At 48.1% G+C, this 20,979-nt stretch overlaps 1 protein-coding gene and 1 pseudogene across 6 annotated transcripts in view; both read right to left on the reverse strand.

The window, feature by feature from the left end:
* Window positions 1-12,086, reverse strand: part of LOC147006428 (anaphase-promoting complex subunit 5-like) — a 19,976-nt gene extending 7,890 nt beyond the window's left edge. Inside the window, exons 1-12 of one of the 6 annotated variants that reach the window (XR_015054847.1) lie at window positions 11,494-12,085; window positions 9,992-10,071; window positions 9,637-9,746; window positions 8,622-8,880; window positions 8,349-8,439; window positions 7,608-7,757; window positions 7,299-7,489; window positions 6,757-6,841; window positions 6,510-6,599; window positions 6,184-6,362; window positions 4,504-4,642; window positions 3,936-4,010 (exon numbers count right to left, since the gene is read on the reverse strand). Coding sequence is in view for 4 of the 6 variants with exons in the window: in XM_085868819.1 (XP_085724945.1) it covers window positions 3,936-4,010; window positions 4,504-4,642; window positions 6,184-6,362; window positions 6,510-6,599; window positions 6,757-6,841; window positions 7,299-7,489; window positions 7,608-7,757; window positions 8,349-8,439; window positions 8,622-8,880; window positions 9,637-9,746; window positions 9,992-10,071; window positions 11,494-11,673 (1,629 nt within the window). In the remaining 2 variants the exon portion in view is untranslated. Of the gene's footprint in view, window positions 1-3,935; window positions 4,011-4,503; window positions 4,643-6,183; window positions 6,363-6,509; window positions 6,600-6,756; window positions 6,842-7,298; window positions 7,490-7,607; window positions 7,758-8,348; window positions 8,440-8,621; window positions 8,881-9,636; window positions 9,747-9,991; window positions 10,072-11,493 lie in introns of all 6 variants that reach the window. The other 5 variants (XR_015054848.1, XM_085868821.1, XM_085868819.1 and 2 more) reach the window with 5 other exon arrangements.
* A 7,885-nt stretch (window positions 12,087-19,971) lies between these two features.
* Window positions 19,972-20,815, reverse strand: LOC147006429 (small ribosomal subunit protein uS5 pseudogene; annotated as a pseudogene).
* Between the last annotated feature and the right edge of the window lie 164 nt (window positions 20,816-20,979).

The raw sequence follows: 20,979 nt of genomic DNA on the forward strand, positions 1-20,979 counted from the left end.
GCTCAATTCTAAAAGCCATTTTAACAACATTGATTGGATAATAAGCCTCGAGTGAAAAAAGGAATGACACAACAACAAACCCTGTGATGCGTCACTGCAACATGAGCACTTATTCAGGGAAACCAACTGGATCGTGCAAACTTCAACTTCAGGGAATTTCAGGTACAGTGGCCCGCGGAAGTATTCAGCCCCTCCAATGTTTTCACAATTTGATACCACCTGAGCTTACTTCATGACGCTTTCAAACCAGACTTAATAGATATCGTCTTCACAAACTACTCCAAAGTGATCAAGCTAAAAAAGCAGGTAAAATGTGAATAAATTAGATCGGCAGAAAAATCAGATGACTCTCACTCGCATAAGTATTCAAACCCTTTGCCTAATTAACCGTAAATAATTTCAAGAGCAAATTGTTTGAAAGTGTGTGTTCGGACAAAACAATTGTAATAGGTTTCACCTGTATGTAATCGGTGGTTTTACTTAAAAATTGATCTCCCCCACTTGTCTCTTGTCGAAGGAGTTTTAAGATGAAACTCACTTGGTCACCCAACAAGAAAACATGAAGACAAAGGAGCTTTCCAAGGAAGTCAGACATGAAGTGGTGGAGAAGCACCGTTCAGGAGAGGGTTGTAAGAGGATTTCCAAGTCACTCATTGTCCCTTTGAGTACGATGACATCCATCGTTCAGAAGTGGAAGACGAATCATACCACCCAGACTCCACCTGGATCAGGTGATCGTGATTCCCGAACGGGGCTGGAAAGCCTGCGTCGTGACGTCATCCCCGGGAGCCCTTATAGCCCTCCTGCATACTTGCCGCACCCAAGTTCTCTCCTCATTGAGGAAGAACCGGGTGCTAGCGTAGGTGTTAAAGGGCGATCATGACGGCGCAATACAGTCGATGTTTCCGCGTCTGCTCTACGACTCGGCCTTTCGGCGGACCTGACCTCTGCGACCTACCTCCTTCCTCTCGACCTTTGCAAGGCCGTTTGGTTTGGGGTGGCGGAGGGGCTGGTTCTTCCGGAATGGATGACTCGAGTCGGGGTTCTCGTCCTCATGCCACAGATGGCAAACTTGAAGATTGCAGTCCATCGACGATCCCAATCAAACTTGCCAGAACGAGAGCAATTGTCACGTGAACAATCGGCAAATATTTCACCAGCTCACTGTGCAAAGCTGGTGGAGACCCACACAGAACGACTCGTCGCAGTCATTGCTGCCAAAGGTGCTTCCACCAAGTACTGACCTGAGGGGCTGAATACCTTTACAACCAGAGAATTTTGATTTGCACATTTTTTACAGGTATTCCTGACATGTTACGTCCTTCAACGACAACACTGTTTCGTTTGATCGGTTCAGTTGTGTGTGTGTTTGTCGCGCTACCCCTCCGACAGTTTCGGGCCAATTACATCCAGACTTGCTACATAGGATCAGCATGTCCCCAATTAGTGCATCGGGGTGTTTTATCTTTGCTGTTTGTCTTGGAGGGGAGGGAGGGGGGATGCAAATTCTCCAAGTAAATGTGTATTGTGTAGCGCCGCTCCAGGTGGGAGAGGGTATTACAAGTCCCCACCCTTTACAGTGCAGCACAATATTCCTGTTCCAATGTTTTCCAGTGCAGGTGTATTGATTAATGCAGCGAGAGGTATTTTGTCCTATACGTTTGAAAAAGGACAACAACATAACCCCCCCCCCCTTGCCGCTCCCCCAGGGAGAAGGTGTTTCTAGGAATTTATAATTCATCTCAATATGTCATTATTGGTCGGGGTGAACACTTTTGCAGGCCACTGTATGCTCCAAAAAGGCAGTCGTTTCGAAATGATCCGCTGCACACGTGTATGGCACGCCAAATGTTCCCGCCAAAATTAAGCCATTCTGAAGTACATCTCAAATTAATTTTTGGCTCAATATTATTTGTCATGCTGGTTAATCGACTGTAACCACAATTCACCATTCAACGCCCTTTTCGATACACTCAACAATGGACTCACTCAATACCGTCTTCCTTTTTCATCCTCATGATTAGCTTCATTCGAGCTTTATTTTGAGAGGTTATAAAGAGCTTTATTTATTTATTAAATTATATTTTATATATTGTTGCGAATTCGCGCCTGCCGGCGTGCGATCGGCCGCTCGACTCGAATGGCGGCCGCCTCACCCACCGGACGGACAATTCAGTCGTGACCCTCTCGGACCAACGCCGGGAGCTAGTCACGGGTGGGGGTTTAACCTCACCACGATCGTGCCAATTGCCCACCCGCGCAGGATAGGGTCGCTCGCCAAATTTGATCTACCTAAGTACCTGCGCGAATGGTCGACCGGGTGATCGCACCACGCCATAGGCCGACTCCGGACATGAACCGCTTAAGCGGTCCGTTCCGTGCTACAGTGATAACCGAGCGGTGTTATCGTCGGCCTCAACGGTTCCGATTAATTATCGGGCGTATTAAGCCCACTACCAACCCTTTACGTGAAGCAAGATGGAGATTCAATTAAAGAAAAGACGAAGCGAAATGGGAAAACAGTTCACACAATGCACATTTATTACGCGACACACGGAAAGCACACATATACAGCCATACAGTCAAAATGCACATTTCGCAACCCAAACAATAAAAGCAACGAGGACGCAGAGTTATTACCGATTACGCGCACACACGGCAACACCCATACAGCTCTACTTTACAGACGGCGCCAACACACATTCACTCAAAAGCAAAGGAAAGAAGCCACCCTCATAGACAAGGGGGCAGACGGGCCTGCAGGCCAACATGCGCGCGTGACCCGAAGGAGCGGCCAGGTCCGCGAGACCGGGTGGGTCCCACCCGCGTCCTCGCGACGCGCTGGCGGACGAGTTGCAGATGTGGCCGCATGGCCATGCCCCCGACTCCGCGCTCCCCGGCGGGTCCCGCCGGCACGACGCCTGGAGTGGGGTGGGAACGGTGCCCCCCCCCCCGTTGCACCATCTCAGCGCGGGGGAAAAGGGGGAATCGTTGATGCCCTGGGGGAGGGAGAATAGCTGGCTGACTTGGGTCCTGCGACGAGCGATCTCCTACCGCGACCTCGTCGCCGACCGCCGTCCTTCTCGCCTCGGACCCAAGCTCCTTGGCCTCTTCCCACAACTCTCCTCAGCCGACTGCAGAACCCAACTCGATGCCTTCGCCACCCGACTCCACTCTCTGCCACACTCTGCTCTCCAACCAAAAACTGACTCTTCCACGATTCGCCCTGCGCTCGCCGCCCTACAGGCCGGCAGGAGAAAACAATATGAAAATTTCCGGATCAGAATGACCTCGGGGGCGAAGCCATGCTCGCCAATTGGACGGAGGAAAAGTGGGCGTGAACCTCCCCTGATCCTAGAATTTGCATATATGGATTTCACACAGACGCACCTGGAGGCGGAGCCAAGCTGCTCCGCGCCCCCCAATTGGACGGATCAGAAGTGGGCGTCTAGCGTTCTTGATCCGAATTCTCCCTCGGAAAGGCCACTATTTGCACTCGCGGCTCGGTGCGTATCTTGAACGAGCCCAAGACAGCCCGATGCTCAGTTTTCACAGGTGGTGCGGGAATGGCCGTAGAAGGAGAGAGGTGAGGGTGGTGGAGGGTTTATCGGTGGTGGTTTGATGGTTATGGCGGTTGAGACGTGGTTGGTCCAAAATAAAGATAGAACAGAAAAACGGCTATCTCAAAGCATCGCAGCCCGAATGAATCACATAAATTCCCTCTAAACAACGGGTTTGGGGCTAACTACACATGTACTTAGAGCTATCTCACCTACGTGCCCTGAATGGTGGTTTGCGAATTTCCACAGCCGTAACAATATTATATTATATTTATTTATATATAATTTATATTATTATATATTATAACTCTATATGTAAAATTTATGATATAAAAAAGTTTTCCAAGCATGACCCATCGATTGATCAGCACACACCTTAGCAGATTGGGAGTGCGGCAGAAAGCGCTGCTGGGCGTACTTCAGGATTTCCATGGCTGCCATGCATCTTCCCTTCAAAAGCCAAGGGTCACCAGAAATGGTGCACAAAACAAAAACAACAAAAGCAAAAATTATATTTGAGCAAAGCAAAACGAAGCTGTTTTTCTTAAAAAAAATAACATGGCAATCCAATGAATGTTAAGGATTAAAAGTTTTAGCCGATGAAGGCAGAACAAAAAAAATTTTGTGATCCGATGTGGAAATTATTATTACTTAAAATCCATGAAATCTGCGTTTGGTTCAAGGTTCATGACAATTGTTTCCATTTTATCATCTCTTGACTTGAAAGTAAACCAGAAAAAGCCACTTTGCACAAAGATATTTTCACACCACTTAAAAATGAGTACAAAGAGTACGCGGCATTGTACACTAACTGCTTCTTTTTTCTTCACTGGCTCTAATTATTTCCACCTCGTGGGGTTGGCAGCATTGGATACAGTGGAATAGTACATAGATAGCTGCGGAGACTGTGGTCGAAAGGCTTGGTTTGCTCGGAAGTGCTCACCTGCGCTGCATGTGTTTCGGCGAGGTGGCACAGTGCGACGCACACGCACTCCGTGCCAAGCTCAACGCTCCCTTCACCGAGATGTTTGTCTCGCGTTGGAAAGAAAAGCACCACCTGGCTCTGTTGCGTTGCCAGGCGACTGGGGATGACAAAATAAAATGTGTGCCGGTGAATGTGACAGCTCACGTGACGAGGCTGTTCACTTCAGTGGATAAAAAAAAAAAAATCTGTATTCAATTCAACGTTTCCGGTTTATATTAAAACCAAAACAATATTTTACACACGATCGAATTGGGGATCATTTGCTGTCTTCAAGGGTCTTCTGAGCAGCCTTGGCTGCGTTATGGTGAGAGCGTCGGGGGAAGTCGGCGGTTCAAACCCCAGCCGAATCACACCAAAGAGTTCTAAAGCAGTCCGTGCTGCTTCCTTGCTTGATACTCAGCATTTAAAAGGATAATCACAGGTTGATCAAACCAGTGCAGGCTTTGATGGCCTCTTCTTACAGTCAACTTCCTTGTGAGGGAACTGTTATCATTATTATAAGTTCTAGATCTGTAAAATAGAGTTGCTTTTAACGGGAAGTGAGCATTTCGTAAGCTGCTGTGAATTGAGTACCTTCCGTGTGAAAGAGGAAGCCTGAAGCAGGCCGAAGGCTGACCAGACCTTTTTCTCCCTCCTTGGGTGTGAAAGACACAAAGTCCGGTCGACCCGTGAGTACAAGGGAAAGCGAGGGGATGGGAGAGGGATTGGGGGACGGGGGGGGGTGGGGTGAGGTGTACACCATAGACGTATTTATTGTCGTTAACCTTACGGAGTGACCGACAGTTCCTCCAAATGAAGTTATTCTTTCGCGGTGACAAAGTAAGCTGCTTGACCATAAGTACGAGCATTCCGAAGCTCAGATGCTGTGGAGATGACAGCCCAATCCATTTTTTGAGAGGGCTGATTGCAGTCCTCGCCAATTGGCCTGTGCAAACAGGAACCACACCCATGACCTGTGACGTTGAGGTCACTCCCATGTGTCAGCCAGAGAGATTGGATGGAAAGTTTGTGATGAGCAAGTGCAGAATGGAGGATGTGCCATTTTATCTGTGTCGTTATTTTGCAAGATATAAAAGCACGACTTCCATTTTGCTGGCACGAGGGGCTGTCATGAGGCTAATGAAGGACATAGACAAAACAAGTGCAGAAGAGTGTTTTTTTTTTCTTTCAGCAGAACAGACATTGTTCGGACCAGGGAGCATTGCCTGAGAGTTTGGACAGTAATAAGTCAGGGAGGGACCTTTAAGTCAGAGAATAGTGAATGCATGGAATGGTCTTCCCTGGAAAGGAAGGGACGGTAGAAAGAGAAGACAGGGTTTAAGTAGAATTTAATCCTTTCCACTGAAGGGACGGGAAGCTCAGGTTGCTTCAAACCGAAAGGGACGCAGAAGGTGAAAACTGGGAGAATCCCTCAGGAACCAAACCCAGATTAGATTCCTCGAGGGCAGGTGTACGATATCTAAGGGAGCCAGCCATCTCGGTGCTATTACGGAGCAATTTAAGGAGGAAGTGTTTGTCAATATCCACACGATCAATTTTACAGGAATACTTTTTGATCCCAAGGAGAGTAAAATCAATGAGCAGCTAATGGCGAGAAAGAATGACGGCGTTTCGTGCGAAGAGCAGATACCGTCACACCTTTTGCCGTACATGCGCCACAGAGAAGCACGCTGCACACACCCGAGGGCGTACAGGTCAGAAAACAGTCCACTGGCGTGCAGAGTATTCAGCATGGACATGGCCTCAAACACCATCGAAGGAGAGCTGTCGGTGGTGGCCAGTTGTCTCAGCAGCACTTGAAGGCCCAATGAGGTGGTCTTCCATGCGAAAGGGTGAAGAGGGTGAAGACGTATGTTATTGGACGTGTCGATCAGTGTGTCAATACATTGCAAATAGAAAGTAAGACATGATACAGGGCAGTAAATCGACTGTTCAGGGTGGACGAGCGAGGTCGGAGTTCTGACCGATTTCGGGCTGGAAACCTTCCTGACAAAGTGCTGTCGAAGTGCTTGACCACGTAATCCCTTCAGTTGTTCCAGCTGCGCCAGCCATCTCTGTTTGAGGGCAACATATGACGTCACAAAAACTCTTTTACTTCTTTTTTTTTTAAACTTTTACATTTCCTAGGGTATGAAATGCATACAAAGCACTCGCGACAATCGATCGATCCGAGTCGGAGTTTCGTTCAACGATACTCGGCACGGAACGCACCTGGCAATGATGCTGCAGACAAACGTGATCCGCTGCCACCTGGCCCTTCTGTACAGCTCCTTGCAAGGCCAGTTCGGTCTCTTCGCTGACGAGCAAGACACATGCGCAAAAAAAACACGTCACTCCACAAGTTCATTCATTCGAAACTGTAAAAAAAAGGTACGTTTTCCCACTTTTGGCACAAAATGCAATCACGTGACAAAGGGGAAAATTAACATGAATCACGAGTCAAACAACAGGAAGGAAGTAAAAGTTATTGCACTCGGTTGCACATTTCAAATCAGATGCCGAAAAATTACTCACCGCAGATGATGGGTGAAGCCTCATTAAACATTCAAACAAATTTGAGAAGAAGAGCTAATGTCCCCTCCCCTCGTAAAGTGGTTTGCATATTCCTCAATGTCGGTGTGACCCTCCCCCTTCCCACTCACCTCTAATTTTACTTTTTAGAACCCAGCAATGACTGCAAAATTAACCAACCACATAGGGACACAAAAGAGAAGAGCAATAAGTATCGATGCACTGTTGTTGTCCCGGCTTACAGGTGGCCCAACTGATAGTGAAGGGCAGCTTTGGAAAGTGCAGCATAGCGCAAGCTCCTGTGGTTGTCGAGCACTTCTCCCACAACGTTATCTGCGATGAGGGTCGGTCCCCGGTCAAAGTAGTGGTGTAGGGCGTGTGTTGCAGAATAAACATCCCTCAGACGCATGAAGTTCAAGTAAGTGAGATAGTGCTGGGTGGGGAGTGATACAAGAAGTATGATTGCATGGGGGACAAAAGAAGACAAAGAAAGAAACCGAGTCAAGGAAAGAGAAGGACACGGAGAGAGTTTGGCAGAATGACGAGCTTACAGCGCGTGTGAAGTGAGGATTGCTATCAAGGATCTCCGATATGTGAGCTTGCATGGCAACAGGGTTTTCCGCGGCCTCTTCGTTCCACGATAAGAGCGATACCTGCAAACACAGCGCAGTGACGGCGCAGCAACCGAGATGGAGTCGTTTCTGTGAGAATGAAGGATTGTTATTATAATTACTATTTTGGTACACCATGTCGAGGCTCGTGTAAGAGCTGACACACAGAACATATAACAAGGCAGGAGACAAGAGGGGCGGGAGAGGGAAGCACAAAATCGTGGGGAACAGGGACAACAGGAGATCCGTGGGAGGGAGAGGGACGGGGCGAGGTACGCGGCGGAAACAAGATGGACACGACATGAACTTTCAGGAAGGAAAACAGCGAATTTGAAGGAGGTGGGTTTGGGGTGGATTAACGGGGGCAGAAAAGAGCAAGATTTTGTTTGGGGGGAAGACACGACATGAGATGGTGGTGAACATCTGTTTTGAAGATCTGGAGGGAGGAGTGGGATTGAAGAGAGTGTGGGAGTTTGTCCCAGAGGCGGGAAAAAAGAGAGGAATGAAAGAGTGAAGGCGAGCAGTGATTCTTGATTTCGGCAGTTTCAGCCGAAAGGGGGTTTTTGGCGGGCCTCGAGCGCCCTGTGGAAATATAAGTGGGACAGATCACAGACAGAGCAGGGGGACGAGGCCGGAGAGGAGACGGTGGAAGACAGAAGGATAAACATGACAGCACCGTACCTGCTCAGAAATGAAAATCTCAGCTTGTCGGTTTGATAAGGAAATGGTTGGCGTGTCAGGAAGGGTCATGGACTTGGTGTTTGACACATTGCTGTAACAACAACAACAACAACAACAAACAACAACAACAAATCGAAATTTTAAAAAAATCAAAATCACCAAATGCTGAACTCCTTATACAAATTACATTTAACAGTTTAACACAATTTTTATTCATTGTGTTTGCAAAGACTTGTTGCAAACGTCTCCAGCCTTTCCCTGGATGCCACTCACGGCTGCCATCCATCCTCTTGAAAATCCTCCGGTGTTCTCCATGGGGATTCCATCCGATCTGCAAGGACCCGGTTGAACGAGCACCCGGTCAAACATGCCTCGTTGTCCGTTGGTGGCGTGTCGCTCCTCACAACGATGTGACTTTGCTCTCTAGGCACGGATTCTACGTGGAAGTATTTCTGGAGGAGGATGTGAAACCGCTGAGCCTGGAAGAACGAGAGCTTGTTGAAGGCAAGCGCCGTGCGACGTGCAAACATCACTATGGATGGGTGGGTGGATGGCAACAAAAACAGGAAAACAGCACGGACATATTACAATCGTTGTTAATATCATCTGACTTGGTTATTTTGTCTGATGGAGCTCCAGGTGAATGGCGAATGGAGACAAATTGGGTGAACACGATTAATCGTTTTCAAGATTCGAGCTTCATTTTTGAAGATGGTTTGAATGTTTGAAAAACAACAACAAAAACAACAAATAACAAATGACCCGTATCTTGCCAAAAGGTGACCACGTGTGACTTCTTAAAGGTCACACTGAGGTGAACAGAGCTGCTATCCACCAGGAGCGACTCCTTGAGGAATACCTGCCAACGAGAGATTCCGATGAGAATCGTTCTACAGAGTAACCATGAAAAATATGCTTTTTCCTCATAACGTCACCAAATGACGTCATAATGTCTCAAGGTTGACATATCTAGAAAGCACTCATCGAGGTGTTCAATTTGAGGTCTAACACGATATGGTTCCTAAAACTTGAAAATTTGACCTTGCGGTCAAATATGTTTGACCTTCGGCGCTAACCATGAAGTAACAGGAAGAGTCCCGTGTGTGTGTGTGTGTGTGTGTGTGTGTGTGTGTGTGTGTGTGTGTGTGTGTGTGTGTGTGTGTGTGTGTGTGTGTGTGTGTGTGTGTGTGTGTGTGTGTGTGTGTGTGTGTGTGGCGAAGCAGAGTCTTGAGAAGGTGATCCGTACATGGAAAATACTCGAAGTGAGAAGTTCAAATCACAAACGTACCCAGAATGCTGTTAGCATGCAGGGCGGAAGTTGAGCCGGACAGTTGAGCAGAGAGCTGGGCAATGAAATCTGACAGCTCTTGCACTCCGTCATCCATGAAGGCTTTCATTCTACCGACGAACAAAGCACAATGTGCAGAGATTTCATGAACGTCAGAGCAAAATATCAAGTGTTTGGTGTTTGTGTGCTGTCAGTGAAGGTCAGCAAAAACCCAGCTGTCCCATTGTCCACAAAAAGCGGAAACAAAAACATCAACAAAGTGAGGATGTTTGAGTTTGGGGGTTTTATTTTTTTGCATTTCTTCCATTCCACCTTCGAGGCCTCTTTTTCTCGCAGCTCGTGCTCGAGAACTCACCTGATGTACAGGTGGTACGCCAGCTCGTGTGAGAAAGACTCCACGCGGATGCAAAGGTCCGGGAAGCTCAAATCAGGGCCCTGTTATGGGAAAGTGGAAAAATAAATACCAGAATAAAAAACATCAGTGAACAAGAATGGAAGGGCAAGGGGAGGGGGAGGGGAGGGGGGAGGGAGATTAAAGTCAATGGCAGAAAATTGCTGGGATAAAGGTTTGGGGAGGACGAAAAAGAAGGGGAGAAATGAGAAATGAGGAAGAAGAATACAACAGGAGAGAATAGAAATATGATAATTACACAAGTGAAAAATGCGGGACAGAGGGAGGGGCAGAGGCAAGGTGGGAACGGTGCGACACTTGGTGGAGATGGGGGGAACAACATATGGTGGACGTGGAGGAGCGAGACACATGGTGGAGGTGGGGGTGTGAGACACATGGTGGAGATAGGGGTGCGAGACACATGGTGGAGGTGGGGGTCCTGGACACATGGTGGAGATGGGGGTGCGAGACACATGGTGGAGGTAGGGGTGTGAGACACATGGTGGAGATGGGGGTGTGAGACACATGGTGGAGATAGGGGTGTGAGACACATGGTGGAGATAGGGGTGTGAGACACATGGTGGAGATAGGGGTGTGAGACACATGGTGGAGATAGGGGTGTGAGACACATGGTGGAGATAGGGGTGTGATACACATGGTGGAGGTAGGGGTGTGAGACACATGGTGGAGGTGGGGGTCCTGGACACATGGTGGAGATAGGGGTGCGAGACACATGGTGGAGATAAGGGTGCTGGACACATGGTGGAGATGGGGGTGTGAGACACATGGTGGAGATAGGGCTGTGATACACATGGTGGAGGTGGGGGTCCTGGACACATGGTGGAGATAGGGGTGCGAGACACATGGTGGAGGTGGGGGTCCTGGACACATGGTGGAGATAGGGGTGCGAGACACATGGTGGAGGTGGGGGTCCTGGACACATGGTGGAGATAGGGGTGCGAGACACATGGTGGAGGTGGGGGTCCTGGACACATGGTGGAGATAGGGGTGCGAGACACATGGTGGAGGTGGGGGTCCTGGACACATGGTGGAGATAGGGGTGTGAGACAAATGGTGGAGGTGGGGGGAACGACATATGGTGGTAGTGGAGGTGCTGTACACATGGCAGAGGTGGGTGGGGGGCGATTTGTGGTGGAGGTGGGCGATTTGTGGTGGGGGGTGACTTGTGGTGGGGTGGTGACTTGTGGTGGGGTGGTGATTTGTGGTGGGGTGGTGATTTGTGGTGGGGGGCGATTTGTGGTGGGGTGGTGATTTGTGGTGGGGTGGTGATTTGTGGTGGGGGCGATTTGTGGTGGGGTGGTGATTTGCGGTGGGGGGGTGATTTGTGGTGGGGTGGTGATTTGTGGTGGGGTGGTGATTTGTGGTGGGGTGGTGATTTGTGGTGAGGTGGTGATTTGTGGTGGGGTGGTGCACATGATGTGTTTAAACTCCCGCACGTTTCCCACCTGTAATATGCGAAGAAACAGAAGTAAAAGTTCATGAACTTCGTTTGGTTTCAACTTCACTTTATTCCTTATGAAATAATCAAAGAGCAGTGAAGTGGCGACGTCAGCCGGACGCGGAGCCTCGAACTGGACGTCCAGACAAGAAAAAGGGGAATCTGTGTTTCCGACTCGGGTCGCCATGCCGATCCATGCACTGTACGTACAGTGAACCGTTTAACCGTTAAACCAACTCTTTCGTCTTATGTTATTGTTCGAATTGTCTTCCATTTTAGGTGTCATTTTTATTTTCCACGAAAGACCTTCACCCTCCAGAGAATAAAAAATCCGATGGAGACCAGCGCGGCGAAGCGATTCCGAGGCTATACACCGCTCAAACCCGGATCGGGTGTGCACCCCGACACACCCTGATATGTGTCGGTGTCGCCATGGTAACAGATCTAGAATCCCACCAAGAGGGAGCGAGACGATTTATTAAAGAACACTGAATCATCAGCCCTTGATGGTTGGCGGGTTTGGGATCCCAGGATCCTGAGTTCAAACCGGCCAGGTAACCAGATCCAGGTAACCGGCTTCCAAGGAAACCCCTGTTTAAGTGACCACTATAGGCTCATTCCATGTCAAATCATCAAAGAATCTGCCGTCATCTCTCAGATTTTTGTAAAACTTTAGGAACCAATTGGGACCCATGAAAAACGGCAAGAACTCAAATATTTTTGCTCACAGCCTCTTAATTAGTGAGATACAGACTAACGAACTTTGGACTAATTAGCACGACGTCGCGAATTCAAATGGCCATATCTCTAAAAGTATAACACCTGGAGAGCTCGTTTTGGTGTCATTTTAAAGGTATTTTCATGCCCTATGAATTTGTCAGGGCAACATTTTCCTACCTACAACCACAAAAAGGTTATCACAAAATATAAACTTCAATCGTGAATCCCCCAAAAAATGTATTATACAATCAATAAGTGAGTTCAAGTACACAGTGTTCACGAACCTGACTTTGGCTTTCAATTTCCTCTTCAATGCAGCAACAGCAGCACTTGTTTCTTCCCCTCAGGCCCAGTTGAAAATGAAAGTATATGATACTTCAAAGCAATTGATGGTCGTTCCCTGTGTTCCCTGTCATGGCGAGGTTAGAATGATTGTATAATACATTACAAATGCTGATTTTCGAACCTATATGCCATACGTACATGTACATTATTGCTCATATCTCAGAAACTATTGGAGTGCCCATCACAAAACTTATGTGGAAGCTTCTTGACATCATAAGGTACCTCTGGGATGAATTTGAGGAAATTTGAAGGATACATTTTTTTTTTTTCATGGGTCCCAATTGGTTCCAAAAATTTTACAAAAATCTTAGAGATGACGGCAGATTCTTTGATGATTTGACATGGAATGAACCTATATTCGTTATTGTTGTGTGTCTGTCTGTCTGTCTGTCTGTCTCGAGCATAGCTCCGTGGGTTTTGATCCAATCCTGATGAAATTTTGGTGGGAGGTTTATATCATGATCTTGTTGTGTTTTCCTGAAAATGGGCGTGGTGCGCCCATTATGGGCGGAGCCACACCCCAAAAACATGTGTTTTTAGGGGGTAGCCGATTTCAATTTGCATCTTCTCCGAGGGGGTTTGTCGAATCTGGCAGGGGTTTCGGTATTTGGTTAGCCCAATGGCACCTGCATAGCCCCACGGAGTTCGATTTTTCATTTTCGTCCCAAGGTCAAGGTCACAAGGTCACGAACTTAGAAAATTGCGATTTTGACATAAAAATCCATCTTCTCCGAGGGGTTTGTCAAATCTGGCTTGGGTTTCGGTATTTGGTTAGCCCAATGGCACCTGCATAGCCCCACGGAGCTCGATTTTTCATTTTCGTCCCAAGGTCAAGGTCACAATGTCACGAACTTCGAAAATTTCGAATTTTGACATAAAAATCAGACGACCGCCAAAACTTTGAGAGATAGGATGACAATAATTTTTCTGCAAAATCTCGAGGTCATTCCCCACCGAAAGTCTTGAAAACCATTTTGCTCTATCTCGAACACCTTGCCCGTGGCGCCCCCTTCAAGTTTGTTTTTACGCTGATTTCATCAAAGTATGGATAATCTGAGGAGTGTGAAATGCCATATAGCCTATATGACGTTATACTGTTCCCGGAATGTTCCAGAAGAAGTTCTGCACCAAAGGTCATAATCCTTGACGTTTGACCTTTAAAGTTCACAAAGGTCAAATTTTCAAAGTTGTGGGAATCGAACCGGGTTTGCGACCTTCTTCGACGAACTAACTCCAATAAGCTATATCACGTATCCTGTTTCCTTATTTTAATGTCCACAACATTGTTTTGGGACCTTTAAAGGTTATGCAAAGGTCAAATTTTTTAAGTTGTTGAACAAAACCGGGTTTTTGACATTTTGCAGCTAATAACCTGTCACTCGTACCACATCATGTTGATCATTTTTATAACTTGATCAAACATTATCACATTGTCTCATCCTTGACTTCTGAAACAATCTACATGGTCAAATACCGCTCGTGAACCATCATCGTCTTCAGACTTGTTGGTTTGTTGTTGTTGTTAATGAGGCGCAATTGGCTCCACCTCGATGGGTTTGAGAGTAGAGGAGCAGCAGCTGAAACCCGAGTCCTGTCCAGGTTGCTCCTGATGACTCCAATGCAGAACTCGTACCTGTTTGGTCTTCCATTTGATTTGAATTTATCTTTTTTAGGTGGTGTATGGGTGGTGGTGCTTCGTTACTGGTTTGTGACTTGTGGTGTGGGAATTGTTCAGTGTGGGTGGTGGTGGATGGATGGTGGTGTATGGCTGATGGTTTGTGAGTGGTGGTGTGTGGGTGTTGGTGCTTTGGAGCTGGTTTGTGAGTGGTCGTGTATGACTGGTGGTGGTGTGGGTGTTGGTGCTTCGGAGCTGGTTTGTGAGTGGTGGTGTATGGCTGGTGGTGTGGGGATTGTGCAGTGTGGGTGGTGGTGTATGGGTGGTGGTTTGTGGGTGGTGGTATGTGGCTGGTGGTGTGGGGATTGTGCAGTGTGGGTGGTGGTGTGTGGGATTGTGCAGTGTGGGTGGTGCTGTATGGGTGGTGGTGTGTGGGTGGTGGTTTGTGGGTGGTGGTGTATGGGTGGTGGTTTGTGGGTGGTAGTGTATGGGTGGTTGCTGGGTGGTGGTGTATGGGTGATTGTTTGTGGGTAGTGGTGTATGGGTGGTGGTTTGTGGGTGGTGGTATGTGGCTGGTGGTGTGGGGATTGTGCAGTGTGGGTGGTGGTGTATATGGTGGTGTGGGGGTGGTGGTGTGGGGATTGTGCAGTGGGTGGTGCTGTATGGGTGGTGGTGTGTGGGTGGTGGTTTGTGGGTGGTGGTGTATGGGTGGTGGTTTGTGGTGTGGTGGTGTATGGGTGGTGGTGTGGGGATTGTGCAGTGTGGGTGGTGGTGTATTGGTGGTGGGTGGTATATGGCTGGTGGTGTGGGGATTGTGCAGTGTGGGTGGTGGTGTGTGGGTGGTGGTGTATGGCTGGTGGTGTGGGGATTGTGCAGTGTGGGTGGTGGTGGTTTGTGGATGGTGGTATGTGGGTGTGGTGTGGATTGTGCAGTGTGGGTGGTGCTGTATGGGATTAGTGCAGTGTGGGTGGTGGTTTGTGGTGGTGGTGTGGGTGGTGGTGTGGGTGGTGGTGTGGGTGGTGGTGTGGGTGGTGGTGTGGGTGGTGGTGTGGGTGGTGTTGTGGGTGGTGGTGTGTGGATTGTGCAGTGTGGGTGGTGGTGTATGGATGGTGGTGTGTGGGTTGTGGTTGGTGGTTGGTGGTGTATGGGTGGTGGTGTGTGGGTGGTGGTGTGGGGATTGTGCAATGTGGGTGGTGCTGTATGGGTGGTGCAGTGTGTGGTGGTGGTTTGTGGGTGGTGGTGTGTGGGTGGTGGGGTATGGGTCGTGATGTGGGGATTGTGCAGTGTGGGTGGTGGTGTATGGGTGGTGGTGTTTGGGTGGTGGTGTATGGGTGGTGGTGTGGGGATTGTGCAGTGTGGGTGGTGGTGTATTGCTGGTGGTTTGTGGGTGGTGGGATATGGCTGGTGGTGTGGGGATTGTGCAGTGTGGGTGGTGGTGTATGGGTGGTGTTGTTTGGGTGGTGGTGTATGACTGGTGGTGTGGGGATTGTGCAGTGTGGGTGGTGGTGTGTGGGTGGTGGTTTGTGGGTGGTGGTTTGTGGGTGGTGGTGTATTCCTGGTGGTGAATGGCAGTGGTGTGGGGATTGCGCAGTGGAGGTGGTGGTGGTTTGTGGGTGGTGGTGTATGGCTGGTGGTGTTGGGATTGTGCAGTGAAGAGATTGTGCAGTGTGGGTAGTGGAGTGTGGGTGGTGGTTTGTGGGTGGTGATGTATTCCTGGTGGTGAATGGGTGGTGGTGTGGGGATTGTGCAGTGTAGGTGGTGGTGGTTTGTGGGTGGTGGTGTATGGCTGGTGGTTTGTGATTGGTGGTGTATGGCTGGTGGTTTGTGGGTGGTGGTGTATGGCTGGTGGTGTAAGGATTGTGCAGTGAGATTGTGCACTGTGATGGTGGTGGTTTGTGGGTGGTGGTGTGGGTGGTGGTGTGGGTGGTGGTGTATTGTGCAGTGTGGGTGGTGGTTTGTGGGTGGTGGTATCCCTGGGGGTGAATGGGTGGTGGTGTGGGGATTGTGCAGTGGAGGTGGTGGTTTGTGGGTGGTGGTGTATGGCTGGTGGTTTGTGAGTGGTGGTGTATGGCTGGTGGTGTGTGGATGTTGGTGCTTCGGAGCTGGTTTGTGGGTGGTGGTGGTGGAAGTTGTTGATGGATAAATTACCTTGTGGGTTGGGAACAGTGGTCAAAGCACAAGGATCACCTTGTGTCCCGCAGCGCGAGTGCATCTCCATCCACGTAGGCCAGGCGGACGTGCAGATCGGCAATTCGTGCTGGGAGCTGTGTTGTCTGGAGCACGGAATCCAGCCTGATGGAAAAACGCCCAGTGACAAGACCATGGGGATGGCAACAACTCTTTAAACACCTTCTTTTGTGAGGGGGATGGTGGAAAACAGGTTCCTCGTGCCGTCCTTATCGATTCGGAACCGGACGTAATTGGTGAGTGTCGGAGTGAGCAACCTGTCGATAACTTTCTTCTTCCTCCTCCTTATCTTTCCTCTATTCTTCTTTCTGAACTTCCAGCTTTTGCGGTAATTTACCTTCGTCCTGATGTTGAGGTTGTGCCATCCTCCTGATGAAGTCCTTATAGACAAGTACCCGTCCTTATGGACAACTCTTCCACCCCGAACAACTTATTTCGGGCAAAGAGAATGCAGCCAGCAACTATGCTCGGGGCTACCGCACCGTTGGAAAAGAGATTGTGCACCTGGCTCAAGACCACATCCGTAAGCAGGTAACATCACAAAGGATCGTTTCCTCAAAATAAGCTCCGAAGTTTGTTATTTCTTTATTCCTGGCTTACAGGGATTTTGTGGCCTCCTGTTGGTCCGGTGATGATGTTCGAGTCCAGAAAAGCTTTCAAAAACGTCACACACAAACAACCATCGCTGCTCTACCAAGAGGGTGTCACAAAGTTCCGAAGCAATTCTTGTAGGTTCTATAACTGTCACGGAATAACTACTCTCAACACCAATGGTTATGACTTGTGATGTATTTCCTGAACCCCAGGCGGACCAATGCACGACCCTGCAGGGTTTCCTTATCTTCCACTCCTTAGGGCAGGGGTTCCAACCTTTTTTTTACTGGGGGTACCATTTCACATGTTCGTGGTCCCACCGAGTACCACTGTACCAAAATTCACCTAAAATCGTGTTTATTTGCGATACAGATTCAAACACGCGCTCCGCCATATTTCCTCGGGATAACCATCTCACCTCAGAATGTGGAATAAGAGGACTTTACTTTATGTCCAGTCGGATGGTTGAGCCTCGCAAAGTTTCTTGAAAAGTCACGAATTGAGAGCCTGGGATTTCACATGGTTCACAATTTTGATCATGGTCGAGAGAACGTCAGTCAATGGAATACTTGGGGAGCGCCTTGGCTGCGAGTGCGTGGCGGTGGATCGTACAGTGTAGGCCGCGCACTTCAGGCGCAACTGCCTTCACAAGCGTTTGGAAACCTGATCTCGGGCACCCCAACATAGCTGGAGCACCATCTGGAGTACAGCCTTTCAGATCAACCCATGGCAAAGCCCAACTTGATCAAAGACGGAAGACACCTCTTCGAAAACGTCCTTTGCTCTCGTTGTGGTTTTAAGCGGGCGGCAAAATAGTATTTCATCCTTGAACTTGGCTTTTATGCACGTACCGAACGGACGCATAACAGTTGGGCACAATTTGCCACGCTTCAGTTGACTCATCCAATTGCATAGAAAATCCGCATGGAGATGCCTTGAATTCTGCCACCACCTGGTCACGGAATATTGGCTGACATTTCTTCAATGATAGTCGCGCCTCCGAACTGTGTTGTTTGACAACGAAAGAGAATTGAGCTTCTTGGCGCTTTGTTCTCCCAGCATGAGACGTACGATATCCTTTGTGGTGGGAAGGATGAGCTCAGCTTTCACCGACGGTGTGAGGTTTTTCTCGGGATAACCATCTCACCTCAGTGCGACTAGGTAGGATGCCTTTACGGCTGCCGTGGACTGCTGTTGAAAACTGCTCTTTTCATGGCATTTTCTTTCCGACGAAAAAAATCATGGTCCTTGTCACTGTGTTCAGGATGAACAGAATCAAAATGGCGCTTCAATAGACTTGGCTTCATAGATTGATTGCCTAGAACTTTTCCACAAATCACACACTGTGGAGCTTCTAATTCACCTTTTGGATGGAAGTGAAGCCGAACTTGAGATAACTCTCCGAATATTTTCGCATTGACATGATGCTGGTGAACGATAACGGTAACAAGAAGCTGGGCAATAAGCAATGATGACAATGTGGCGTGTAGAGACAAAACGAATAATAAGACTTGTGCACAATGGCCGATAATAAACAGCTGTCAGTGTACAGCCGCTTTCGATATAAATTTAATTACCGTGCACAAGCTGCATGAGAGAGAAGTAAAATAAAAACTGCGTGGGAAAAAATAAAAGCAGTACGCTGCACCGCTGCATCACCGAGAAAGTCCAAATGTACCACCTGTGGTACGCGTACCACAGGTTGGGAACCCCTGAGCGGAGTATTTTCTTCGGTAAATTGGAAAACGGTCACTGTGTTCAGGAATAGACAAGTGGTCTAAATATTGGCGACCACGGTCCTTTATGACCCGTCGACTCCGGAGTTATCCGGTGACGACCTTTTAATGATGACAATGTGGGGTGTTCGGTGGGTGAGGGCCCTATTGCTCCATCTAGTAAAATAAAAACTGCGTTAAAAAAATAAAAGACGCTGGTCGTCACCGACCCCGGCCCACAACATCACGTCCAAGTATCGATTGCTACATCGGTGGGGAGATATAGCGGTCGTTCCTTGCCACCCCCGGCCCACAACACGTCCAAGTATCGATTGCTACATCTGTGATATGGTCGAGGGATTTCTGACGAGTTTGTCAACATTTCCTGAAGTGCAAAGTGCTTGTTTAAGGTCTTTCACAATTTCTTTGATGACAAATGAGCAAGACTAAAATCATTTACTTTTTCTTGGTGAGAAGCGGTGGAAGCAATTATTTCTTAAGAAGTATTTAGCATCAATGTGGTCTTAAACATTGTTGTTGTTGTTGTTGTTGTTGTTATTGTTTTTTTTAACTCTGCAGACGTGTGAGCACCATATCCGGACGTCTTAGAGGACTGCAGTGCCGGATTAAGGCATGGGCTTTATGGGCTGCAGACAGGGCCCTCCACCAGCTGAGGGCCTCCAGAGATTAAGTGAAATTAATTTACTGAGAAAATTTACTTCATTTGTAAAATGCAGAATGAAAGTATAAGTATGCTGAATTATCTCTTTAAAAAGGGTTCAATTAATTTACTCTGTGATATACTGGAATTCTTGCCCATTATTCCAACTCGTTGGCACTGGCAATCCTGATTACAATGAGACGATCTCATTCATACTCGCTTCGGGCCTGTACAAGAAATCGCTCATTCCATCGAAACTTTCCTTCTTCTTCTTTCATCATTGTTTTGCGGTTGTGCTTGCACCAAAGACAAAAGTGCTGATAGAGGGTAGATTAGCATTGTTCTGTGATGTAATTTGAATTTACGTTATTCAATACATTTTGTGGAATTCTGCACTTTGTTATCTTCATACCAAGTCCAAGTCTTCTCGTAGTGGGTCATTGTGTCAACTTGTCAAGCCAATATATTGTTACGAATTTGGAAGCTTACTGCACACAACAGCCAGGTCCAATAGATCAGTTATATCGGTAAGTTTGTGTTTCGAGGTAGGGTCCCGTCCTTTGTTTATGTCCTACTCTCTTCATCTCTCTGGCTATCCCACTTCTTTTTCGCCAACCCCTTCTTCCTTATACTTTCCTGTACTTTCCTGTACTTCGTGTACTTTCTATTCCTGATAAGGAGCCTTGGTAAAATGAGTCTCCTTCCACAAATCTGGAGTCAGGTAACTGTAGGTCTTGGAGATGGCATCAAATGTTGCCTTTGCGAAGTTTCCGAGCGTGGCAGTGCAGCCCCGGGAGGTGGTGTAACAATCATCAATCCCAGACATTTGCAGAAGCTCTTTAGGCACGGGAGCAGAAACAATGCCCGTGCCTCGCGGGGCCGGAATCAGACGTAGCAGCACGGAGCCACAGTGACCAGTCAGCTTACAGGGCACTGTGTGTGGTTTGCCAATCTCATTCCCCCAGTATCCTCGACGAACAGGTATGATCGATAGCTTTGCCAAGACAATAGCACCGCGGATTGCTGTCGCCACCTTCTTGGAGCATTTGACTCCAAGGCCAATGTGTCCATTGAAATCCCCAATGGCGACAAAAGCCTTGAACCATGTGCGCTGTCCTGCTCTGGTTTGCTTCTGTACTGGCATGATCTTCAGAACTTCATCTTTGAGCTGGGTACCCAGGAATAAATCGATGATCTCAAACTCCTTGATTGGAAGTGAAAACAAATAAATTTCTTCCAAAGACTTTATCTTCAAGTCCTTCACAAGGCGACCAAGTTTAGCGACTGGCACCCACTCTTTCTCTTCGATCTTACCACGACCTCTCCATCGGCCACGGCCCCGAGGCCCAGAGCCAAAAGCCGCCACGAAATCCACCTTGACCACCTGCGTCGTCCGCCATTTGGTGATGACTGATTCAGAATGAGAGTGGTCGATATGTGTCGTCGATTTCACGTTTGGTAGTTTTCTTCGGGACATGGTTCTTCCAATTCAGCACAGTTGTTCTCAAGTTTTTGTCTTTAATCGCTGGCATTCCATACGTTAGTCTGACAGGTGCAAGCTGATTTCCAGTGTCATGAGTATACTTCTATGGTGAACTCGCTTGCCTCCCTTCACGTGGAAAAAAAAATGCTTCCACAGTTCGAATTGTGTAATTT

The sequence above is a fragment of the Eptatretus burgeri genome, unplaced genomic scaffold (assembly GCF_056783735.1).
Source record: "Eptatretus burgeri isolate ZD-2024b unplaced genomic scaffold, Ebu_testis_v1 Ebu_testis_scaffold_3177, whole genome shotgun sequence".
Taxonomy (NCBI): Eukaryota; Metazoa; Chordata; class Myxini; order Myxiniformes; family Myxinidae; genus Eptatretus; species Eptatretus burgeri.